Here is a 19,568-nt window from a genome sequence, read left to right on the forward strand (position 1 = left end):
CGGGAAGTTACTTTGTCACCACAACAAGCAAATGTTGTCAGTTCAAATTTGAAGAGTATTAAACTCAGTGTGATAGTTAAAAGTTCTTGCGTTTCAGAGGACGGGGATTTGAGCTAAACAAGCTATTTTGTTCTGCATCCAGTGCTGTGGAATTGGCAGGTCGGAATCTTTTTGTGCAGGGATAAATTCTCTCAAACCACGCGCTACCGCGCATTGATGTGGTGAAACACGAGAGGATCCCTACCCCATGTGAGAAAATACCGGTTTGCCACGATACCAAGATAACCAAGACTCACTGGGGAGGCAATGGTCAAAATCTTTCTTCGTACGCGGTTCTAAGCCTGGAACAGCTTTCTTGTCTCCAGCAGATGAGAATGAAATCTGGCTCGTTTAATCTAATTTTGTCTCYGCCAACAGATCCTTCTCCCTGGTTCTGGTTTGCAGAGCTGATTTTTGTAATAGTTCCAGGATGTGGAACAAAATCTCAGCATAGACAGCTTCTAATATGTCCTTTGGAGGTTTTATGATTATGAACATTTTTTTTTTATTATTTTGATGACTTCTGGAATACTGAAAAATCTATCATTTATTCAAGCAAAATTATTTACCTTGGCATAACAGAATCAGCATCTCAGCTGAAGCTCCTGAACACTACACCGCTACAAATAAAACATGAAATAATTAGCTGAAATTAATAGCATATTAGAGACCTGTGCTTACTCTCCTCGAATATGGAAGATACTAAATCAGAACACAAGAAATTGACAGAAATGGATTTTTCCACAAATATCAGCTATGTTTGATAGCAGCTGTCATTAGCGACCAGCAATGCCTCTCAAAACATTCCACAGCCTTCATGGACGGTTTTCCTTGCAGCGACGTCGGCATTTACGCYGCGCCGGCCCCCCCTCCCCTCGCGCTGCAATCTGTAGGAAGCTGCTATTCCCAACAGGAGCGGTCGCTTGCTGACATCACATGCGGTAGAATCCTTTTGTTTGCCTGTGTCTCCTGCATYGAAATGTTTGTCTGAGTCACAAATCCTTCCGTCTTTCTGCCGTCTTTCTTCCCCTATGTCACGCTTGCTTGAGAGCTCTCCCTGACTCACAGGTTTTAAATTTTAAGCACACAAAGCCCAGGGTGCTGTATGGCAAATGAATACTTTTCCTTTTAGTATTTTATTATGTAAATGATATCTAAATACTATAATGATCCAAATACCACTGCCACTTTTTTTTCTTTTTCTTTTTTTTTTTTTTTTTTTTAAACAGAGAGGTTTTATGACTCAAATTCAGCACTGAATTTTGTTTCAAGGCAAAGTCAGTTTGGTGTTACTGAATTAAAAATTAAAGATATTGACTCCAATAACTTGAATTCTCTATTTAGTCTGCTGGCTAAGTTTCCTCAGCTATAGCATTATCAAGTATTATGCCAGAAAGAGGGGATATGTATGTGTAYGTACAGACAAACCCTTCTCGTGCTTGCAGTAATTACTATTTTGCATTGCTGTACCCTCGTTCATCTATAATAGTCATCTTACACATTTGTTTTCTGTTAATAAAAGAGGACAAATCCTTGCTGTTTTCAGTGGACACTGATGATTGCACTTGGTTTACATTCTGGAGTTGTTAGACACTAGCAATGCACTAAGAAATCTGGGTCTCCTATGTGTTAAAAGCCACAAACTAAGCACATCCTGATTACAGAATGTTCATTCCGAATCATTTGTTGAAAGAAAACATGGAGGCTGAGGAGTCTGCAGCAGTTCAGTGCAAGCTTGAGGGATGGTGAAACACTCTTACCATGATAGGAATATGAAATTGCCAGACTGGATTAAATTTTGTTGTCCCTCATATCTAGTCTTCTATCTCTGCTGTTACTGCTACCAAATAAGTAAGATTTTGGAAACAGTGCCTTGGCTGCCCTTGATCAAGGACTCTGCAGCAGGTAAGGGCTAAAAGTCCCAATGTGGCATTCCATTTAAGTGTGCATTTATCTTAAAGCATTGTATCAGAAGCCCCACTGCTTTCTGCCCTAGCTTGAGGCATTGAGGCTGCATGGAACCTTGTTAAAATTCAACTGCACACAGAAACAGATGAATGATTGAGACCTACGTCACTGACTGTATCTTACTGGCTCCTCCTAGCTCAGCGTTTAAACTGGAATCGCTTTTGGATCCACAATAAAAGGAGCTAGTGTAGTCTTCGTCCCCCCCAAAGCTGAAGACTCTTCATGTAGAAAACAGTTTATGTTTTTATTAGAAAAGTAAAACTGTCATGTAGGAAGGAACTTCCTACCACAGAAACTTGTATAKTGTAATTTTAACATTGTTGTAAAGTTCGGAACAGGAATTTTAGTTAAACAGGCTCCCATGCTGCCCCGATTACATCGTCACTATGCAAGTGATTCCCAGGTAGCATATCTTTCTAATACTCAACTTTTGAGTCACTTATTTTTCCTCTTCTCTCCGTGGACGTTTCCGAGGGTTCATTTCGGTACCATCTAGGTTTTGAGTAACWGTTGGAAGCTGCACGTCTCGGAAACCATGAGGCTGTTAGATAAAAGCAAAATTATGTGATAGTATGTATCCAAGGATATGAAACACAAGTAACTCTAGCACCCACAAGATCAAAATAAGGAATGAGGATAGCATTTATTTTAGTTGAGGGGCCAGAGAATGTTTACAGACTCGGCTAATMTCATGCAAGGAAACTGTCCTATTTACTTCATTTTCTAAATGATATTTTCTTGTCACCAATCAGGCAATCATTTTCATGTCATCAGTATTAACAGTAATCACCTCTATGGCTATGGACCACTGTCGCTTTGTAAATTAACTTAAACTGCCTATTTAGATAAACTAAAAGCCCAGTCCTTTCAGTTTTACTCAAACCAAACTCCCAAAGAGAGGAGATTGTTGAACTCACTGCCTCAGTCTGCACAACTGCAAATTTCTAAAACCTAGGATATTTTCATGTATATTCATGCATTTGTTTAATGAACTGATAACGGCAATGAGATGTTGAGAGAGAAGWGCATGTCTGAACCAGTCTATGCAGACTGTCCCAGCATGGTGCTCAATGGGACACATGGGGGTGAGAACTTYTAACTGCCAAAATCTAAATGCAGAAGTAAAATCTGGATGCTGAGCAGAGAGCTCAGAGTGTTCTACACTGCTTAGTACCACTGGTATTTTCTCTGAGCTTAGCTCACTGTTTAGACAACTGATTTAAAAAAAGATTTAGAAATATGAAAGAACTGGAGAATCAGTTAAAGTGCAGACAGTGGCAGTGGGATGTCACACTGTGAAGCCTGCAACTGTCCTCCCATCTCCAGACAATACTGGGTAGGGAGAGTTATTAACAGCTCATCGAGGGACTCTCAGTAGTGCAGAGACTTGGAGAGGAAAAGGGGTTATCAGCAAAAGAAATTGCTTTGCAGACCCTAAATGCTCAAGCAGATACAGTGAAAGGATGAGGGCATTTCAGAAGAGCTGATTTTTCAGGCTTGTGCAGTGTGAAGAATCAGATAGAATTACTATCAGATATGTGACTCTTCTAAAATGCCCATGCATACCAGAGCAAGATAAAATGAAACCAGGCAAAACGTTTTGCTAAAATCTCTCATCTCTGTATTTGTAACCTCTCTCTAAATGCATCACCTCCTGCAGCCCTCTGCTTTGACAGAACAAGCATCAAGGAGTAGCACAAGGGCAGAACTCATGCAGTCCCTCTGCTATTTTAAGCAGCTCAAGTGTTATTCTAAATAGCATAAAGGGAATCTTAAAGTTTAGTGTTTCACTGCTGCTTGCATCTAATCTGTGCTATTTCCCTGAGGCACAAAGGTGGATCTGTTGCCAAGAATCCACTTAATCCAGCACCCGAGACTCCTAAGAAAAACATTCCAATGGTTATAAAGGTTGGAACACTATGAAGTAGACTGTTCAGTATGGATGTTGCACATTGAAAGGCATATATCTTCTGGACATAGCCTTTCCCTAGTGTCTGAAAACACAAAAAAAATTTGCACATCTGTGAAACCTGTGAATGGTTTTAGATGGAGACAACACAGCTAATGGAACTGAGACTTAAAAAGGTTCTTCAGGCCTGCAAAGCTCAGATACTCAATAGTCATTTTGAGCTGTTCCTTCATATTTTCTATTGACTATAGACTGCCCCAAGATTGACAAGGTTATGGCTTTATTACTTGAAAGGTAGTCTCTTGGTTATTGGTATTCTCTTGGTATTTGCAGAGCCTCTGATGTTCGGAAAATGCTGGCAATTCCTATCCAAGATATAGGTTCTGAATCTCTGTCTTTATATCTCTATAATCTGCTTTTAAGAATCACTCCCCACCAGCCTGTGAAAGAAATTATTTCATCTCTTAGGTGCTCCCTGGCCTCTTGACTTGCTCAGTGGTGACCAACCTGCCAGGATGCTGAAAAGGAAATAACTGAAAAATAACTGGAACTTGGTCACTGAGGTACAAACTTCACCAGCTTACAGACACTCAACGGTGAGTTTTTCAAAAGGCAGCATCTAATTTACATTAACAACAGTTATAAGCCTAAATGTCTTTGACGAACTGGGCTCCCTGAAGAATTTATATTTTTTGAATGTTGGGCTTCCACAGATGTGCTGGACCAYATTTGTAAGTATTGAACATATCACATCCTCCAGTTTAACTATTGAGATGGTAATGAGAAACAATAACAGAAGACCATTACCATCAGACCTGAATTTTATGAAAGAAATAGGAATAATGTTTTACTTACAGAAGCCATCTACCAAAGCAGCCCAACAAGATTAGGGGAAAAATAAAAGAATAATCTTAAATTTTAACTAATCTTTAATTAGAATACATCCATAACTGTATTTCAAGATTGGAAGCACACAGAGGAAGACAGTACTGCTGTTTTGTAGTAAGCACAAAGCTGAATGAAAAGGGGAATTAAATTGCCTGAATATAAGATCAACCTGACAGTTAAGAGGTCTGCACAGTCAATWCATATGACCCAAACAACCTTGGAATGTGGCCCCACTTGCCTAAGTGGCTACAAAACTAAGAATGTGTGCATGTGTGTACAAATACATAAGTATTTTTTTATACACAACACATTTACCTATCCTGGTAAAGACATTGAGAAATGAAAAAAACTAATTTTTGTTCAGTATTTTTGAAAACCTCACTTTACAGACAGCATTAAAACCTGCAGGAAATGCTATGGCAACGTGTTTCCATGAGGACACAGCAAATAGTGATTGCATGTACCTATGAACGTGACATTTGAAGAGGGTTTTTTTTAAAACCTAAATATAGCTTAGACACTACGTATTATCAGGATGTCTAAGTACTTCATAAAGAAATATAACCACAGGATCTACCTGGGATAAGGACTCCAGTCCTAAGCTGGAAGCACATTATACAATAGTGACAGGAGAAAAAAAAAACTGTATATATTGGCTGGTCATCAGGYAGTACGTTGGGCAGCCAGTGTGCTCAGAGCAGAGATGGAGGAAAGTGTGGCTCAAGCACTGGTGAGACGTCTGCAATAGCAGGTCTGATTTTGGTCACTCTTGTTGTGAAAAAGATAACCTCAGAATGGACCAAATGCAGAGAAGAACAACTGTGGAAACAAACAGCCTATCCTTCAAGGGAGAAGAAAGCTTCGTTTGCTGTTCCCAAAATGAAGACATAGCGAGTATCCCCTAATTACACTTCCTCCAAATAGCAGTCCATCGAGGGCTCATAAATGATCAGTATAACAACACAAGAACAGTCTGCCTGTAACTGATCTGGAAATCGACGTGTTTTAACTGTAAAAGGACTGACATGATGGGTCACTTTCTCAGAGAGAAGCATAGGGGRAAAATATTCATAAACCTGGAAACACCCCATCATTACTATTTTCAGTGATGCCTTTCAGTTGCTTTCTAAGAAAGCAAAACTGCATTCTCGTATTTGTCTACGAATCTCTGAGTTCTTCAAAGCTAACTTTGATCCCACCTCATATTTCCATTTTGAGAGAGATACTCACTGTAACATGATAGGGTATGGTTGACTCCTTCTGACTTGGTGATTTGTACAGTGTTGCCAGCCTGGTTAAACAAAAACAAAGAATTTGGATTAGTAAATGCAGATAACAGAGAAATTCCATATAAACAATTTCAGATTAACCAGACCAGTCATGGGGTGGGTGATTTGCACAGGGCATTCAACACATGGATGTCAAAACCCCATCCCTATCTGATTAGTCAGCTTAAATACAATAAACATCTGTTAATAAAGAGCAAGTGATTGATCAGCCTTGTTTTATCACTGTATTTTATCACTTCAAAACAATATCTATTCTGAATTAATTCCAAATGCCACTTTAAAATCCAAACAGAAAAGCCTTTGCGCACAATTGTTTTCTACTCTATTAAACAATTATTGTGACTTGACCTTTCAAGGCTGGAAGATAAGCCTGAAGCAATCAAAAAACTTCCAGGGAGTTTCTTCTAGAGATTTCACAAAACACATGGATGGAGAATGTGAGATGGGTGCTTGCCTAGTACAGATAAGAGACATCAAAATAGCTGAATATCAAGGGWTTTTTTTTAACCAGCCCTAGCACTGCTGGTCTGCTCCATGGCTATCCTCCCATTTCTGTACCAAGACACCTTGCCAAGGATCCTGTTAATTATTTTTGTGGGCTTTTCCTCCCTGAGGTGCCATTCTATTAGAAAGCACGTAATTACAGCCTGAGGAACACTGCCACTTCGTATTAGCTATGCAGGGAATTCCTCAGAACATTTCAGAGGTGGGTTATACCTTACAAAACCACCTAAATGTGAAGCTGCAAATGCCCTGCTTTTACAAGCCCTCAGCTGGAGCTCTGCTGCACGTCTCAACTCAACAGGATCTTTCCTCACAGCAATGAGACCCACTGTAATAAAGCTTCACAGTTTCCCTCTAGTACTAGAAAGGCAAGACAGGGATTGACAAGCATTATATTTAGTCCAAGCACATCAGGAAAGGAAAATGACCTCTTAAATGGTTCAAGTTGCACCTCAGTAACAGCCTATAGAAACAAGGATAGCAAATCATTGGGAATCATCAAGTATTGATAGTTCCTTTACAGATGCCACTGATTGTCTGTTTCTGCTTTTTACAGATATTCAGAATTGCAGTGCTTCTGCAGGCCCCATTCCGTATTAGCTGTATATTTAGAAAACTAATTAAGAAAAGCTTTTCTACCTTTCACCTTTCATTTTAGAACCTACCTACAACATTCCTGGCCATGGTGTGGAAAGAAAAAAGCTCTTTACTTTCTATATATAACATTAACTTGTGTTTGCTCTGCAATTGTCATGTTGATGCAATTTCTTTTATAAAGGCTGTTAATCAGTGTCATTRATTTAACTCCAGACTAAACAGCCTGCAGTAATCACTCTGCATTGCTTTCAAATTTAGAATTTAAAAAACCAAAACCCCACAGGAAAATATTGCTACATTTCTTGTACAAGTTTAAAGAACAAAACTATGCACAACAACATTCCAATAGCATTTTTGTTCTTTGTTTGCAAAAGATTAGAGAATAGAATCAAGGCTTCTTAAGTCTCAAATTACAGCTGCATTGTGATATTATATGCAAGACAAATTCAACTAAGCAGGCAATGAGCTGGCAACACAGCGAAGAGGGGCAAAAACAATGAAGCAAAAGACCCCATTGCAACAAGAGAACTTCATACTGGTTTTAGGCAGGTCATCCTCATTTCCTTGGGGTTCTAAAATCATCTTTCATAGACACACTCTGCACTGTGAATAAAGGCAGCTCTCTTCCTACATCTCTGCAGYTAACAGTTATTTAGCAATTGCATGGCTGTCCAGTTTTCAAAAGAATCATCCTAACATATTCCAAAGCAGAACAGCCCTAGAGCTGCRAGTGCAGCTCAGAAGTCAGCAAGACTGGGTTCTGCACTCTGGGAATCCCTGCCTAGGTGGACGGCCTTCCTGGACATCAAAGGGCTTGTATTGCCTAGGGCCTAAACGTCAGATTTAAGCAAAGAAATTCTTCCTGCTTGCAAAATGTAGACTATGAGACTGATATTAGGTGAAGCTTGGAGGTCTGTGACTGAGGACAACAATATATGCCCACAGATGCRTTATAAAAAGAGTTGTTTAAATCTAATCACCAACCCCCAAATTATTGTGTCTGAGCAGCTACCATCAGGGTATTTAWGATGCATAGCACATCAGAAACAACAGGCAGCATGGACAGCACTGCAGCAATCTGACCACAGTGAAAAGCAGCTCAACAGTTCAGCCCATGCTACTTCTGGGCTGAACTASATTATTTTTCTCGAACCTCAGTAGCTCAGGATATGAGAGACCACAAAGTCAAATCAAATTCAAACCCCTGCACGGCCAAGGAAACTTGAACTTGAAATCCAAGTTCAGCTTGTAAGAGTGTMAAGCTTGGCGTATTATTACATACCTTTCTGGCCTACATTTACACTTACCTTTGATTGTTATCCCAATGAAAGATTAAACGGACCGTAGCAGCATGTCCCCAGCTTTCTCCTGGGTGACAAAATGACAGACATTTTACTTATCTCCTGTAAAAGCAGCAGAATAAATTGAACTGAAATTAGATCAGTCTTCCCCAACCCCCCATGATTAAAATATATATGGCTTTCTTGCAATGACAAATCACACCTTTTAGACGTGCRAAGATTTTACAATTAGTTTATTAAACATACTGAGATGAGGAATAACCTCTGTACTCACCTGCAGTATGTTTTATAAAAAGCTTGATGCAATACTTCTGTATTTGTAAAAAGATTTTTATATATAAACACACACACTTGATAAGACAGGTACTAGACAAATCTTGACGACAGACACAACATGAAGAAACCATTTTTCTAATTACTGAAAAGTCTAGCGAATATGTCTAAATCCTAGCTCAAAATTGTCATTTTCTGTCTCTCATGCATAATTATGAGCAAACATCACTCCCTCTGGGATACAAGCTTTGGGAGAAAGTCAGTGATTATTAAAGTATTAAAGGCCCCTAAAGCAGCCTCCCTTTTCTGACAGTAAATGGATAAAGAACAGAGCCAAAAGAGTGGAAGAAAAAAAAATCTGGGCAGTTATCCTGTTTCAGGGGAAATCGTCCTACCGTTTCAGATTTCATCTGACCACAAAATCATTCAATTCATAGACAGCTCTATTGGGCATTTTCCTCTCTATCCCAGGAGACATTCAGTAGTCAGAAAATGGACTGAATTTTGAAACAGTCATTTGGTTAAGACTGCAAACTTCTCCTATTCATCTGTACACAACCAGTTAACTTCTGTATCAGTTATTTACTGGTCTCTAGCACACCACCAGTCCTGTCTGCTCTGGTTTTCATTACAGCATGGAGGAGAAAACTGTTCAACTGTTACAAAGCTTAGACCCTCTAGGCATCTTTCCAGACCCTGGTCCATTATACCTTCGCTGAGATTTAATGTTTTGGCTACTGCATATAGTTCTGAGTCAGAGATTAAAACCACAGCATTTACAAATGGACCCAAGTTCCACTCCAGACTCCTTCCAACTGCACTGAATGCAAGGGGGAAAAAAAATACTGCAAAATGAGATATTTCTGAGTTAAACTGGCTGCAGATTAATATGTGACCTCCTTTCTAAATATATCAAGCAGAAATGTCTAGGAACACCCAGCTTAGCTATCACTAGTGGGAAAGAAAGCTGCCCCCTTCATAAAGCTCTTGACTTAATACCTTGCAGCATCTGTGCGCTTTTTCATAATTAAGGAATTCCCTTCTGCCTGGAAGTTGAGTAAGAGTTTAGGGATTAATGCTTTTGTAAAGTCTTAGTGGAAGCTGTTTCTAGGTCTTACCAATAACCTAGAAGAGGGAAATTTATAAGGAAGGCAACTGATCTGATTTTATTTGGCATTTTGCCACTTACCTAGCCCTCAATAGTCCCTTTGGCTACAACCAACCTTATAGGAGCAGGAACTGCTTCAGTTTTATGATGAGACTCCCTTCAGAGTGGGTCATAAAACCACCCAGGAATACACTAGTACAACACTCACATCAAGTCAATGGAATAAATTCACACCAGAGTGATACAAAGCCACTTACATTTTGAAATTCTCCATTTGAGATATTGCTGTTTAAAATTAAATTTGGATGCACAGAGTATCTCTTTGCTTGAATATTTTACGAATTGTTATAAACGTTCATTTTTGAAAGCAGATATGCTATTCAGCTAAACAAAACTAAAAGGCTGCATGCACATTCTGATGAGTCACAATCAGTTTATGGTTTCCTCAAGAGGGGGTTATRTCAAATTAAATGTGCTTAAGAATGAAATTGTGTGCAAGACAATATGTGATAATTTAGGATTATAACCTATACGGACTCCTTTAGCATTCTTTACAGATTTCAAACACTGCAGGTTATTAAAAAGTCAAGACAGAATCTATTAGCTTTAATTCAGTTTGTAGGCAGTTATTTTTGGCAGCCTTTCTAATATGTCAGAAATATATGAAAATGACAAAAAATGGTCAGATGCTGAAAGCTAGGTCTTTATCTGCATGCACAGCTCAATTTCACGTTCTCCAAGGAGATGATCTGTATTTGTTCATTTTATCTTACATCTGCACCGAATGGTTAAATACCTGTACAGACACTGAGAACATCTTTGCCTTTGTACCGTCTCCTTCTCCCTCCCTTCCAGACCAGGGGAATTATTACCTAGTCCACTGAATCTGACGCTATAGGCAGAGAATTTTTGCCTTTTAAGTATATCATGAAATATAAAGTTACAACCTGAAACAAGAAAAGGCTCAGCATTTAAATCTTAAATTTGGCCAAATGGCCATTTCAGGTAACTGTGCTAGTTTCCCTGTGGGCAGAGCAAAAGAGTCTATATGGGGCACTCTGCTCATTACAGAGCAAGCTGGAGCAGCCTGTAAGAAACACTTAAACTCATCATGGGCAGACTGAAATTCAGGAGCCCACAGATTTTTTCTCCCTACACTRTAACAACTGTAGAAATCAAAGGGAAAAAAGGTCTAGACATGCACCAAATATGAAATATCTTTGCAAAGAGTCAATGGAAATAGTTTAAATTGTTTATTTTACCATTACATTTGATTATGTTTAAGAGAGCTGTTAACATTTCCCAAGGAATTTAGGAAACTGCTATATCACAGAAATTTCATCAGACAGATTTTTCTTGTTGTTATTCACAATGCCAAAATGAAGAAGGATATCATATATTCATATATTTATATATATATATATATATATATAAAAAAAAGTATATATATTCAAAAGATTTTCAGTTTTCAACTCACATGTTAAGCACCTACCTAAAGCAGGTACCAGTGTGGACTGGCTTTGTCCAATCCTTGTGGTCATTTGATTTGTCAGAACTACCTAAAAGAGGAAACAGAAACAAGCAAACAAAACCCTCCAGGAAGCAATCATAACGGGGRAAGAGAAAGCAACAGGATTTTTATTCCTAAAAGGTTTTATCAATAAAGTGCTCACTTGGATCAAACTCTTGCCAACAGAAAGAAAGATCTGTACTAACAGCAAGAAACAATAAAGGTTCCTCATCTTTTCTCAAGAGATGAAATAAAATAGGAGATCCCTCCAAAATGCATTTTCAGTTTGCAAGGAAAGTGGATTTCTTTCATTCAAGACTTACAAAATGAAATCTCTCCCTATGCAGCAGATAGGAAAATATTAGTTGTGTTAGGTTGCTGTATATATGCTGAAGTCTCTTTGGATCTGTATTTAGATGCACACATTCATAACAGCCCTCTCCTTATGGATAGGATTCACTCACTGTGGCATAAACAAACTTGGTGGTGCTGCATAAGGCATGCACAAGAGTAATGATTAACAAAATTTCTGCACCTTGTAGTCTAAAAATGTGCAAGCGGGTACAATACAAAGCAGAATGAGAATGAACAGACAGAGTGGAGGAGTGTTTTTGCAGCACAAATCATTTGTAGGAGGTTCACAGACAGTCTAGGTTAGATCCTTGGTAGAAGTGGGGGTGGGTGAGACAGAAAAGAGCCAGGAATATTAATCTCAAGGTTCATTAAAAATGAAAAAAAATTACCTATACTAAACCGTAGGGTATTTTTTCAGTGTTTGACATGTCTGTATGATTCTTGCTCGAACAGTTAGAAAAGTATATTTGAATAACCAATTTTACTGAGCATATGGGGCACATACCAAAACATTTACATAGCTGAAAGCTGCAAAACATACACTGTATATTTTTGAGAATGAATGCATCATAGTTCAATGGTAACAGCTCCTCAATGGCCCCTCATCTCATTGCCAATGAGAACTTGAGTGGGCATCCCAGCACAAACCAAGGAGCTCAGCTTTAGAACTAAAGAAACTCCCTTCCTTCCATATTAGAGCATTCAGATAGGCCTGGATTTGCTGCCAGTCAATCTCTGGTATGCAAGCTTAATTTAGACTGTCTGCAAGCTACAGGAAACTAACTCAAGCTAACAAGAGGGCTACTCTAAGCTAGGGCATTCCTGAAGCTCTGTGCTTGACCATTTCTTTAGCAAGCATTAAATTCAACAAAGTTTTATAGTGAAGTGCTCACTTAACACAAACAAGTTAAATGTTTCACTTGACAGAAACAAAATAAGACTACGTTGACATCTTCGCCTTTTCAAGGTCATTGGGCACCTAATGTAGGAGTGAGGGCAATCAACAAACTAGGCATTGGGCAAATCAAATAGTCATACAATGCTTGTCTCCGCTGGTGCCCACAGCAGAGGAAGAACCCTCCTAATTCATACTAAGGGCAGAGGGGACACTGATTTTGGCAGCAGGTACAATCATATAACCTGGCAGAACAGAGCTGCACTCTTACCCTTCTGACAACTAGCAGAGGGAGTATGAGAGGAGGACACTTTCAGTAGTATAAACAAAAGCCAACCGCATGAGAGTCGTGAGTGACAAGAAAGCAAGCCACCTGGCAACAGTTAGAGAGCCCAGCACCATTTTGAGACCTCGAAAGCCACAATTCCTGAGCAATGCTTCTCTATGCTGTTAACAGGCTCACCAAATAACTTCTGTAAGAGACGTGGCCTCCGAGTGCCATCTGCTGGCTGCACATTTGCAGGCTTCCATATTGGTGTAGGTGACATAGAAATAATCCCCAGGCAGGAAGCTGGGGGTTTCCATGGATGCCAGAACAGCAAGCCAAACCATCAGACAAAAGTGGTTTTCCTCCCTAGGAACAGTTCTTCCACTAACACAGGAGTTTATTTTTAAATTAAGGATATAAATTTATGCTGTTACTGCTAAGTATTCTGACATATTTTAATATGTGCTTTGTAGGCAGGTAAAAGTCAGCAAAAGAGCACTGTTACCCCAATCAAATCACAAAAGCAGATGATGTGGAATAGCATGGAAAAATGATGTTATCATTTAGATGAAATGCACAGGATGCTAGTGTGAATTTTACTTATTTGGAAAGTGCAGGACCTTTCTACCTGCACCATTTTCCCCATGCAATCTATCTGTATTTATTGATGAAATAGGCAAATAAGAATGTAAAGAACCTTCATGATGTTTTATTGTGTCTACAATCACACACCCCATTTGCTTAATCCTCTATAAGACAGTGATTCAGGAGTAACATCATTCACAATTTAAACCTGTCCCAGACTTACTGCTGTTTTATGATCATTTGCCATGATGATCAGCTGCTGTGCAAGWCCATTTAAAAGTCTCGTGCGAAGTGAGAGGTCCTCAAAGTCATGGCGAAAGGGAAATGCAATTCCATCGATAACCACCAGTCGGACCTAGATACAGAAGAAAATAAGAGTATATCAGGATCCTACAAATTGCTAATAAAATTAGTTAAATCTTCTGAAAAAAYACGGGAATCTGTTTCATATAAGGTGATGTCAATATTTTGTTTTATACTCAGATGTGCTTGACAGTGTAACATCTCTTGCCTATCCCTGTGCATCAGAGACATTGCATACAAGAGTGAAGGGTGAACAGCCTTAAGCTCCAAAGTACAGTAGCATACACTATTTTAAAATCATTGTATTTGCTAAGTGCAGTACTGCATTACACACAGATACCATCTCAAAGCAGTGTTAAATTAGCTTAAACAAAATGCTGCACTAAGCCCTTCTGTTAGTTAACTCAGAGCTGCCTTTCTGAACATTTCTGGTCTCAGAGCTCTCTCACTAACAGCAAGCTGACTTAYCTCTGCAGCACCTGATCCAGAAAACCAAAGGATAAAGCTGGGCAAATAACCCTTGTCAAATAGAAGCTGAAGAAAAAAACCATTAAATAAAAGAACTGCACTTCAACCAGCTCTCCATGAGCACTGTTTTATTTCACTCTCTCCCCCCAAAAATAAAACTAAAACCAGAAGATATATTGTCTGCAGTCACTGTTAAAGTAACCCAGATACTGAGGGGCCTATCTTAATAACATGGATTTTAACAGCTGCTGGAAGATATTCTAGACATTATGAAATAGAGCTGAATATCTATCTATCTTGAAGGTGTTTGCTGCTTTTGCAGTAAACATTAGATAAAGCTAGAATACAATATTGCTGTAGGCTCATCATTTTCCAGGCACAATATAAACATGCATTCAGGATTTTGATTTATTCTAACTTCATTTGCTGCAGCTGTTCCGATGACTCAAATTTGCCTGAAATACAGAAGGGAAACCAACAGTCTTATATGGTGCCTGCTCTCATTTGTCACTTAAGTCCTGGGTATCTGCAAGKTTTTGCATTAATGCACAAGATAACAAATTGGAAACTACAGGAGAAAATGCTTCTCTTTCTATATTATTGATTTAACTTATTGGAAAATAGCTTTGGGGTTGGAACATACAACTCTGCAGCAAACATCACTCTGAAATGGGCCCAARGCTCCAATTGGGGAAAAAAGAAAAAAGTAACTTGGAAAAATAAAAAGGTTAGTTAGAATTAAGATATTCTTCTGCTCTCTCTCACATCTCTTCATGTAAATTCCTTTCAATGATTCTGTACATTTTTCTTGTGCATATATATATATATATATTTTTTTTGGTTATGAAAATAACCAGTTTAAGAGCATAAATCCAGGTTAATTTTATAGTCCCAGCCTCAACTTTTAAGTCTGGTCAGAGGGATTAGAAGAATTTTAGTGAAACCTGGACAGCAAGGATGAGTCTGTCAAGTCAATTATTGTCTTCCCAAGGAATCACCAGAAGGTCTTATAACTCTCCTGCAACCTTCAGTATTTCAGGCTGCCAGCCAGCTGATAATCGGCACAGATGGTACCAGAGAACTGCAGCCCAAAGTAACTGTGCTAATGAAGCCATGTACTTTCCAGAAGAGCAAACACAACAGGGCACCATTAGTGCCTGGCAGAGGAAGGCAAATACTCTCAGACCACACGAAGCAAAAGCAAGACTACTTGCATCTGTCCTTTCAAGTTCGTATGTGCATCCAAAAATGGAAATGATATCCAAAAGAATCTAAACGAAGAAAATTGATTTCAGCTCTCTTAAGAGAGGCACAAGTCATCTTCCATGAATCCTGTTTAGGAAGAGATCTGCCTTGCAGAATCTATAAATCTGGGAAGGAGGCAGAGAAAAATCTGCTTTACAGTAGCATTTCATCAAGACAACAGGCAACTTTTTGGCTGTAGTCCACTCAAGAGTTAAGCTGCAGGCTGTGGTTGCTTGTAGCAACAGATGTACTGGAAAGAATGAAAACAGTCAATTTCTGGATGCCAGCAGGATGCTTTTGGTCCTCAGTGATCTCCTAGAAGAAAGGACTGACTAGGTCATTCTGACCCCTTCTGTATCAGGCTCATCAGATACATGCATGACTCAGGTCTCTTCTGTAAAGCAGTTTTGTGATAACTCCTAAGGCAGTGCTCACAGAAATGTGCACTCTTGCTGTATCACAAGTGCAACTCAAAGCCTTCCTGTGAAGATGAACGATACAGCGAGACAAGTTCGCAACAACCCCTACCTTTGAGTGCTCTGAAAGGAAGTCTGGAAGGAGGTAGACCTGCGCTAGCAGCTCTATATAGTCACGGCAACGGAAGTAATATATGTGAGAGAGGATACTTTCAACAGAAAAAGTCTCCAAAGCTTTTAGATGATCTGTGAATAAATAGAGAAATGAACAAACAAGTCAGAGGTTTATACTAACCTCTGGAATGGATGCAATGCTAATGCTAGCAAGTAGCATTGCTACTTCCATTAAACTATTTTTTCCTACACATAGCAACAATAGCCAAATACCCAGAAACACAAATTTTGCTAAAGGAACTGAAAGAGTCAATGTTAAGGGTGTGGAAAAGATACTTTCCATCTGGCTTGAAAGTCAGGAAGTTGGTGACTAACCTATCTCAACACTTTTAGTCAGATTCACTGGAGCTTCCAAATGAGTGCTCCAAAAAGGAGAAATTAATTTTTCAAAAAGATTTTCAGTAAGTCACTTTCAAGCCTAAACTCCACTAGATAAAAACATCCAGTATTAGTCAATGAACAGGTAGTAGCACATATATCGTGGCATCCTTGTAGCTCTGTTCAATCTAAATTCTTTACCCAAAATGTTCTGAGAGCAACACATAAGTTATGTCAGCATTGCTAACATGCTGACGACTTACAGAATAAAATTTCTCAATTAAAAGCAACCTTTCTGTATTAACCTTAGAAAGGGCTAGACTGCAGCTACAGTTTTTCACACAGGGCTTCCACACTAACACTGACCTAAACAGATCTGCCTTTCTTGTTCCCTTTCCTTTCTTGTTCACTTTCCTGAGCTGCTTTTGCTGTTCCTGTGCTGCAGCACATTAATCCTCTGTCATATTGAACCAGTTCTGCACTAGGACTTTCAGGTGGGAAATGATGGCAACAAGAACTCCTTGAGCCAGCACTGCCGCTCATGAGATGTTCTTTCTGCCTAGTAGGCAGAAAGAAAACGTGACTTGGCAACACACCTTCTTCCTGGTGGGCTTCAGCAATAAGCTGGCAATGTTGCACGCAGGCAGTTGCAATATCTGCAACTCTGTCCACCATAAAGCTTCCTTCAGTGTCAATGAACACTGCTTCTCCAGCAAGGCCCCCAAAGCATTCGGGGATCTGTACATCTACAGCCAGCTGCATACTGTGATGGGAAACGGAAAGATAAAATKATAAATACATTACAAAGCTCAGTAGTAGTCCTCAGTGGTACTAAGCAATATAACTGTTAACAAGATGCTATTTGTAGTGGTATATGAGATTGCAACAACAATGAAAAGAACAAGATCAGACAAGAAAAGTGAACCACAGCTAAAAATACATGTACAAATATACATAGACACAGAAAAATAGGATACCAAAGCTGTGTTTTCCCAACACCAGGTGCTCCACAGATCTCGGTGATCTTTGTTAGCTGCACCCCACCGCCCAGGACGCTGTCGAGGGCGGAGCAGAAGGTGATGATGAAGCCCTGGGCTTGCTCCTGCTCCAGCAGCTCCAGGGCTGTGCACCTCCGGGTGCCCCCAGTAGCCCGGGGCRCCTCGCCGGGACATTCCTGCCGCACAACCTGCAGCACTTCCAGGGCCTCTTCCTTGGAGATACCRACCTCTAGAAAGACAACCACAAAAAATATTATGCATGCATATATATATATGTAYACACATACACGGAGAGGGAGTATATATGCGAGCAATTCCTCTACTTTGCACTTAAACACATTATTTTGAGCATCACTTGAAGCCAGTAAAAGATGTCACCCTGCAGACGGGTGGCACCTAGTGCTCGGAACCCGCATAGCGGCTCGGGACGTTATTTTCCTTCCGATTTGAAGCGCGGACCCAACAACAGATGCGGGACCTGCAAGTGTCGCAGCTCTGCGCACGGAGCCGCCATCTCGCCCTGCTCCAAGGGATAAAAYCTCACAGCGAAGCCTCACAGCTATGCAAAAAAAAATGCTTTTTAGGCCCAACTCGGGTGCCCGCCGCGTTCCCGGGCTCAGGACGGGGCCGGGGCGAGTCCCGACGCCGGGAGAGGCGGCACCGGCACCGCTACCTGCGCTCAGCCCGCAGGGACCCGTGTCCAGCAGCTCCTGCGCCGTCTGGAAGCCGGCGGCCGCCAGGCGCGCCCGCAGCGCGGGGGCCAGGGGCAGGGTGCCCACATCCCGCTGCATGGCGGCCTCAGCGCCGCGGCCCCGCCCCCCGCCGCCACCACCCGCCCCAGCGGCGCCGCCCGCCCGATTGCCGCCATTTCAGGCGGCTCCTTCCCGCCTCCTCCCCGGCCGTTGCGCAGCCACGCGCATGCGCGAGGCGCGCGCAGCTGGGGGGCATTGCGCAGGCGCGGAGGTGCGAGGCGCCTCGGCACGTGACGGCGCGGGGCGGCCGTTAGGGCGTGGGCGGTGGCGCGGGGCGGCCGTTAGGGCGTGGGCGGTGGCGCGGGGCGGAGGTAACGGTTTAACGTGCCCAGGTAGCGGGGGAATTAATCGCTTCAGGGTGGATACACCCATAGAGATGGGGTTTTTAAGCACCCTTAATCTTGGTGCTGCCTTTGGTCTCCTTTTGACCAGTCATATTCCAGCAGGGCYGTGTATAGGCCCTTTCTCATAAGGCCTTTCCTCACTGGTACTCTTGGGGCCATGTATCCTTGTGGGGTAGGCCTCAGTCTTCTAACTGGGCCCTTCCTCTTTATTTTGAAACCTCCCATGCAGCTCAGTGGGCACAATACCCTCTGAGGAGGAAGCAGATGTTATTGAAGGATGGAGTTGTGCTCCCCTTTCATATTCCTTAAACCTCACTCACTAGGGACCTGATAAGCTGCTGATGGCTTGAAGTATCTTTCAGTTTTCCAGGAATTTTCCAGAATTTCAGATGGCTGAAATTCTTTGAGCCATGGTATTTGGTATGGTTCTAAGATTTCACATTTCCTCATTCTCTGCAGGAAAGAAGATGGCTCATGCAGTTGCTGTTCCCATTCCCTGCCCAGTCCAGCTCGGGAGTATAAAAGATGACTCTTTAGAAGCCCAACTACATGAGTATGTCAGGCAAGGAAACTACGTGAAAGTGAAGAAAATTCTGAAAAAGGGTAAGAGTTAACTAGACAGAAGCAGAAAATAATTAATCTTTGATGCAATTATCTCTTGCCGATACTGTTTGTAATTGAAAAGAAAAGAGAAAAGAAGCTCCCTTTTCAGATAGTTTTAAATACAGGTTGCAGAGTGTGTTATTAGAGCTAACATTCGCAACCTGGGGCGTTTTCCTGCCGGGTTTGAGCGGCGGCGGGCGTGATTGGTGGAGAGCTCCAGTTCTTGCAAATGAGGGGGCGTGCCCTCATCTAGCGCCCCACGCCGCGGTTCGTGGGCAGCAGGAGGGGCCGGGGGTCGCGCGCGGCGGGGGCGGCGCGGGGCGCGGGCGTCAGGGGCGGCGGGAGCGCGCGGGCCACGCCCACGGCGGTGTCCGTGAGCTGGGCGCGGGTGCGCGCGCGTGCGGGCGGCGGCGCGCCCGCTTTGGGGCAGGACTATACTTTCAGGGATCATTTCTGTAG

The 19,568-nt window shown here is 41.3% G+C and overlaps 2 protein-coding genes across 2 annotated transcripts in view; one reads left to right on the forward strand and one right to left on the reverse strand.

Annotated features, from left to right (window-relative positions):
• Window positions 1–2,007: 2,007 nt before the first annotated feature.
• On the reverse strand, window positions 2,008–18,201 carry RAD51C (RAD51 paralog C). The gene is made up of 9 exons (XM_026048004.1): window positions 18,084–18,201; window positions 17,390–17,639; window positions 17,009–17,175; window positions 16,033–16,166; window positions 13,712–13,843; window positions 11,369–11,435; window positions 8,502–8,562; window positions 6,035–6,095; window positions 2,008–2,548 (listed from the first exon to the last, which is right to left on the reverse strand). Exons 1-9 carry the CDS (start codon window positions 18,199–18,201, stop codon window positions 2,447–2,449), a joined length of 1,092 nt encoding a protein of 363 aa, XP_025903789.1. The 3' UTR covers window positions 2,008–2,446.
• A 772-nt stretch (window positions 18,202–18,973) lies between these two features.
• TEX14 (testis expressed 14, intercellular bridge forming factor) overlaps window positions 18,974–19,568 on the forward strand; it is a 27,207-nt gene continuing 26,612 nt past the window's right edge. Inside the window, exon 1 of the mRNA XM_026047895.1 lies at window positions 18,974–19,109. Within this exon, the coding sequence (XP_025903680.1) occupies window positions 18,974–19,109 (136 nt within the window). The remainder of the gene's footprint in view (window positions 19,110–19,568) is intronic.

The sequence above is a fragment of the Nothoprocta perdicaria genome, unplaced genomic scaffold (genome assembly GCF_003342845.1).
Source record: "Nothoprocta perdicaria isolate Ctin4 unplaced genomic scaffold, notPer1 scaffold_50, whole genome shotgun sequence".
Lineage (NCBI taxonomy): Eukaryota > Metazoa > Chordata > Aves > Tinamiformes > Tinamidae > Nothoprocta > Nothoprocta perdicaria.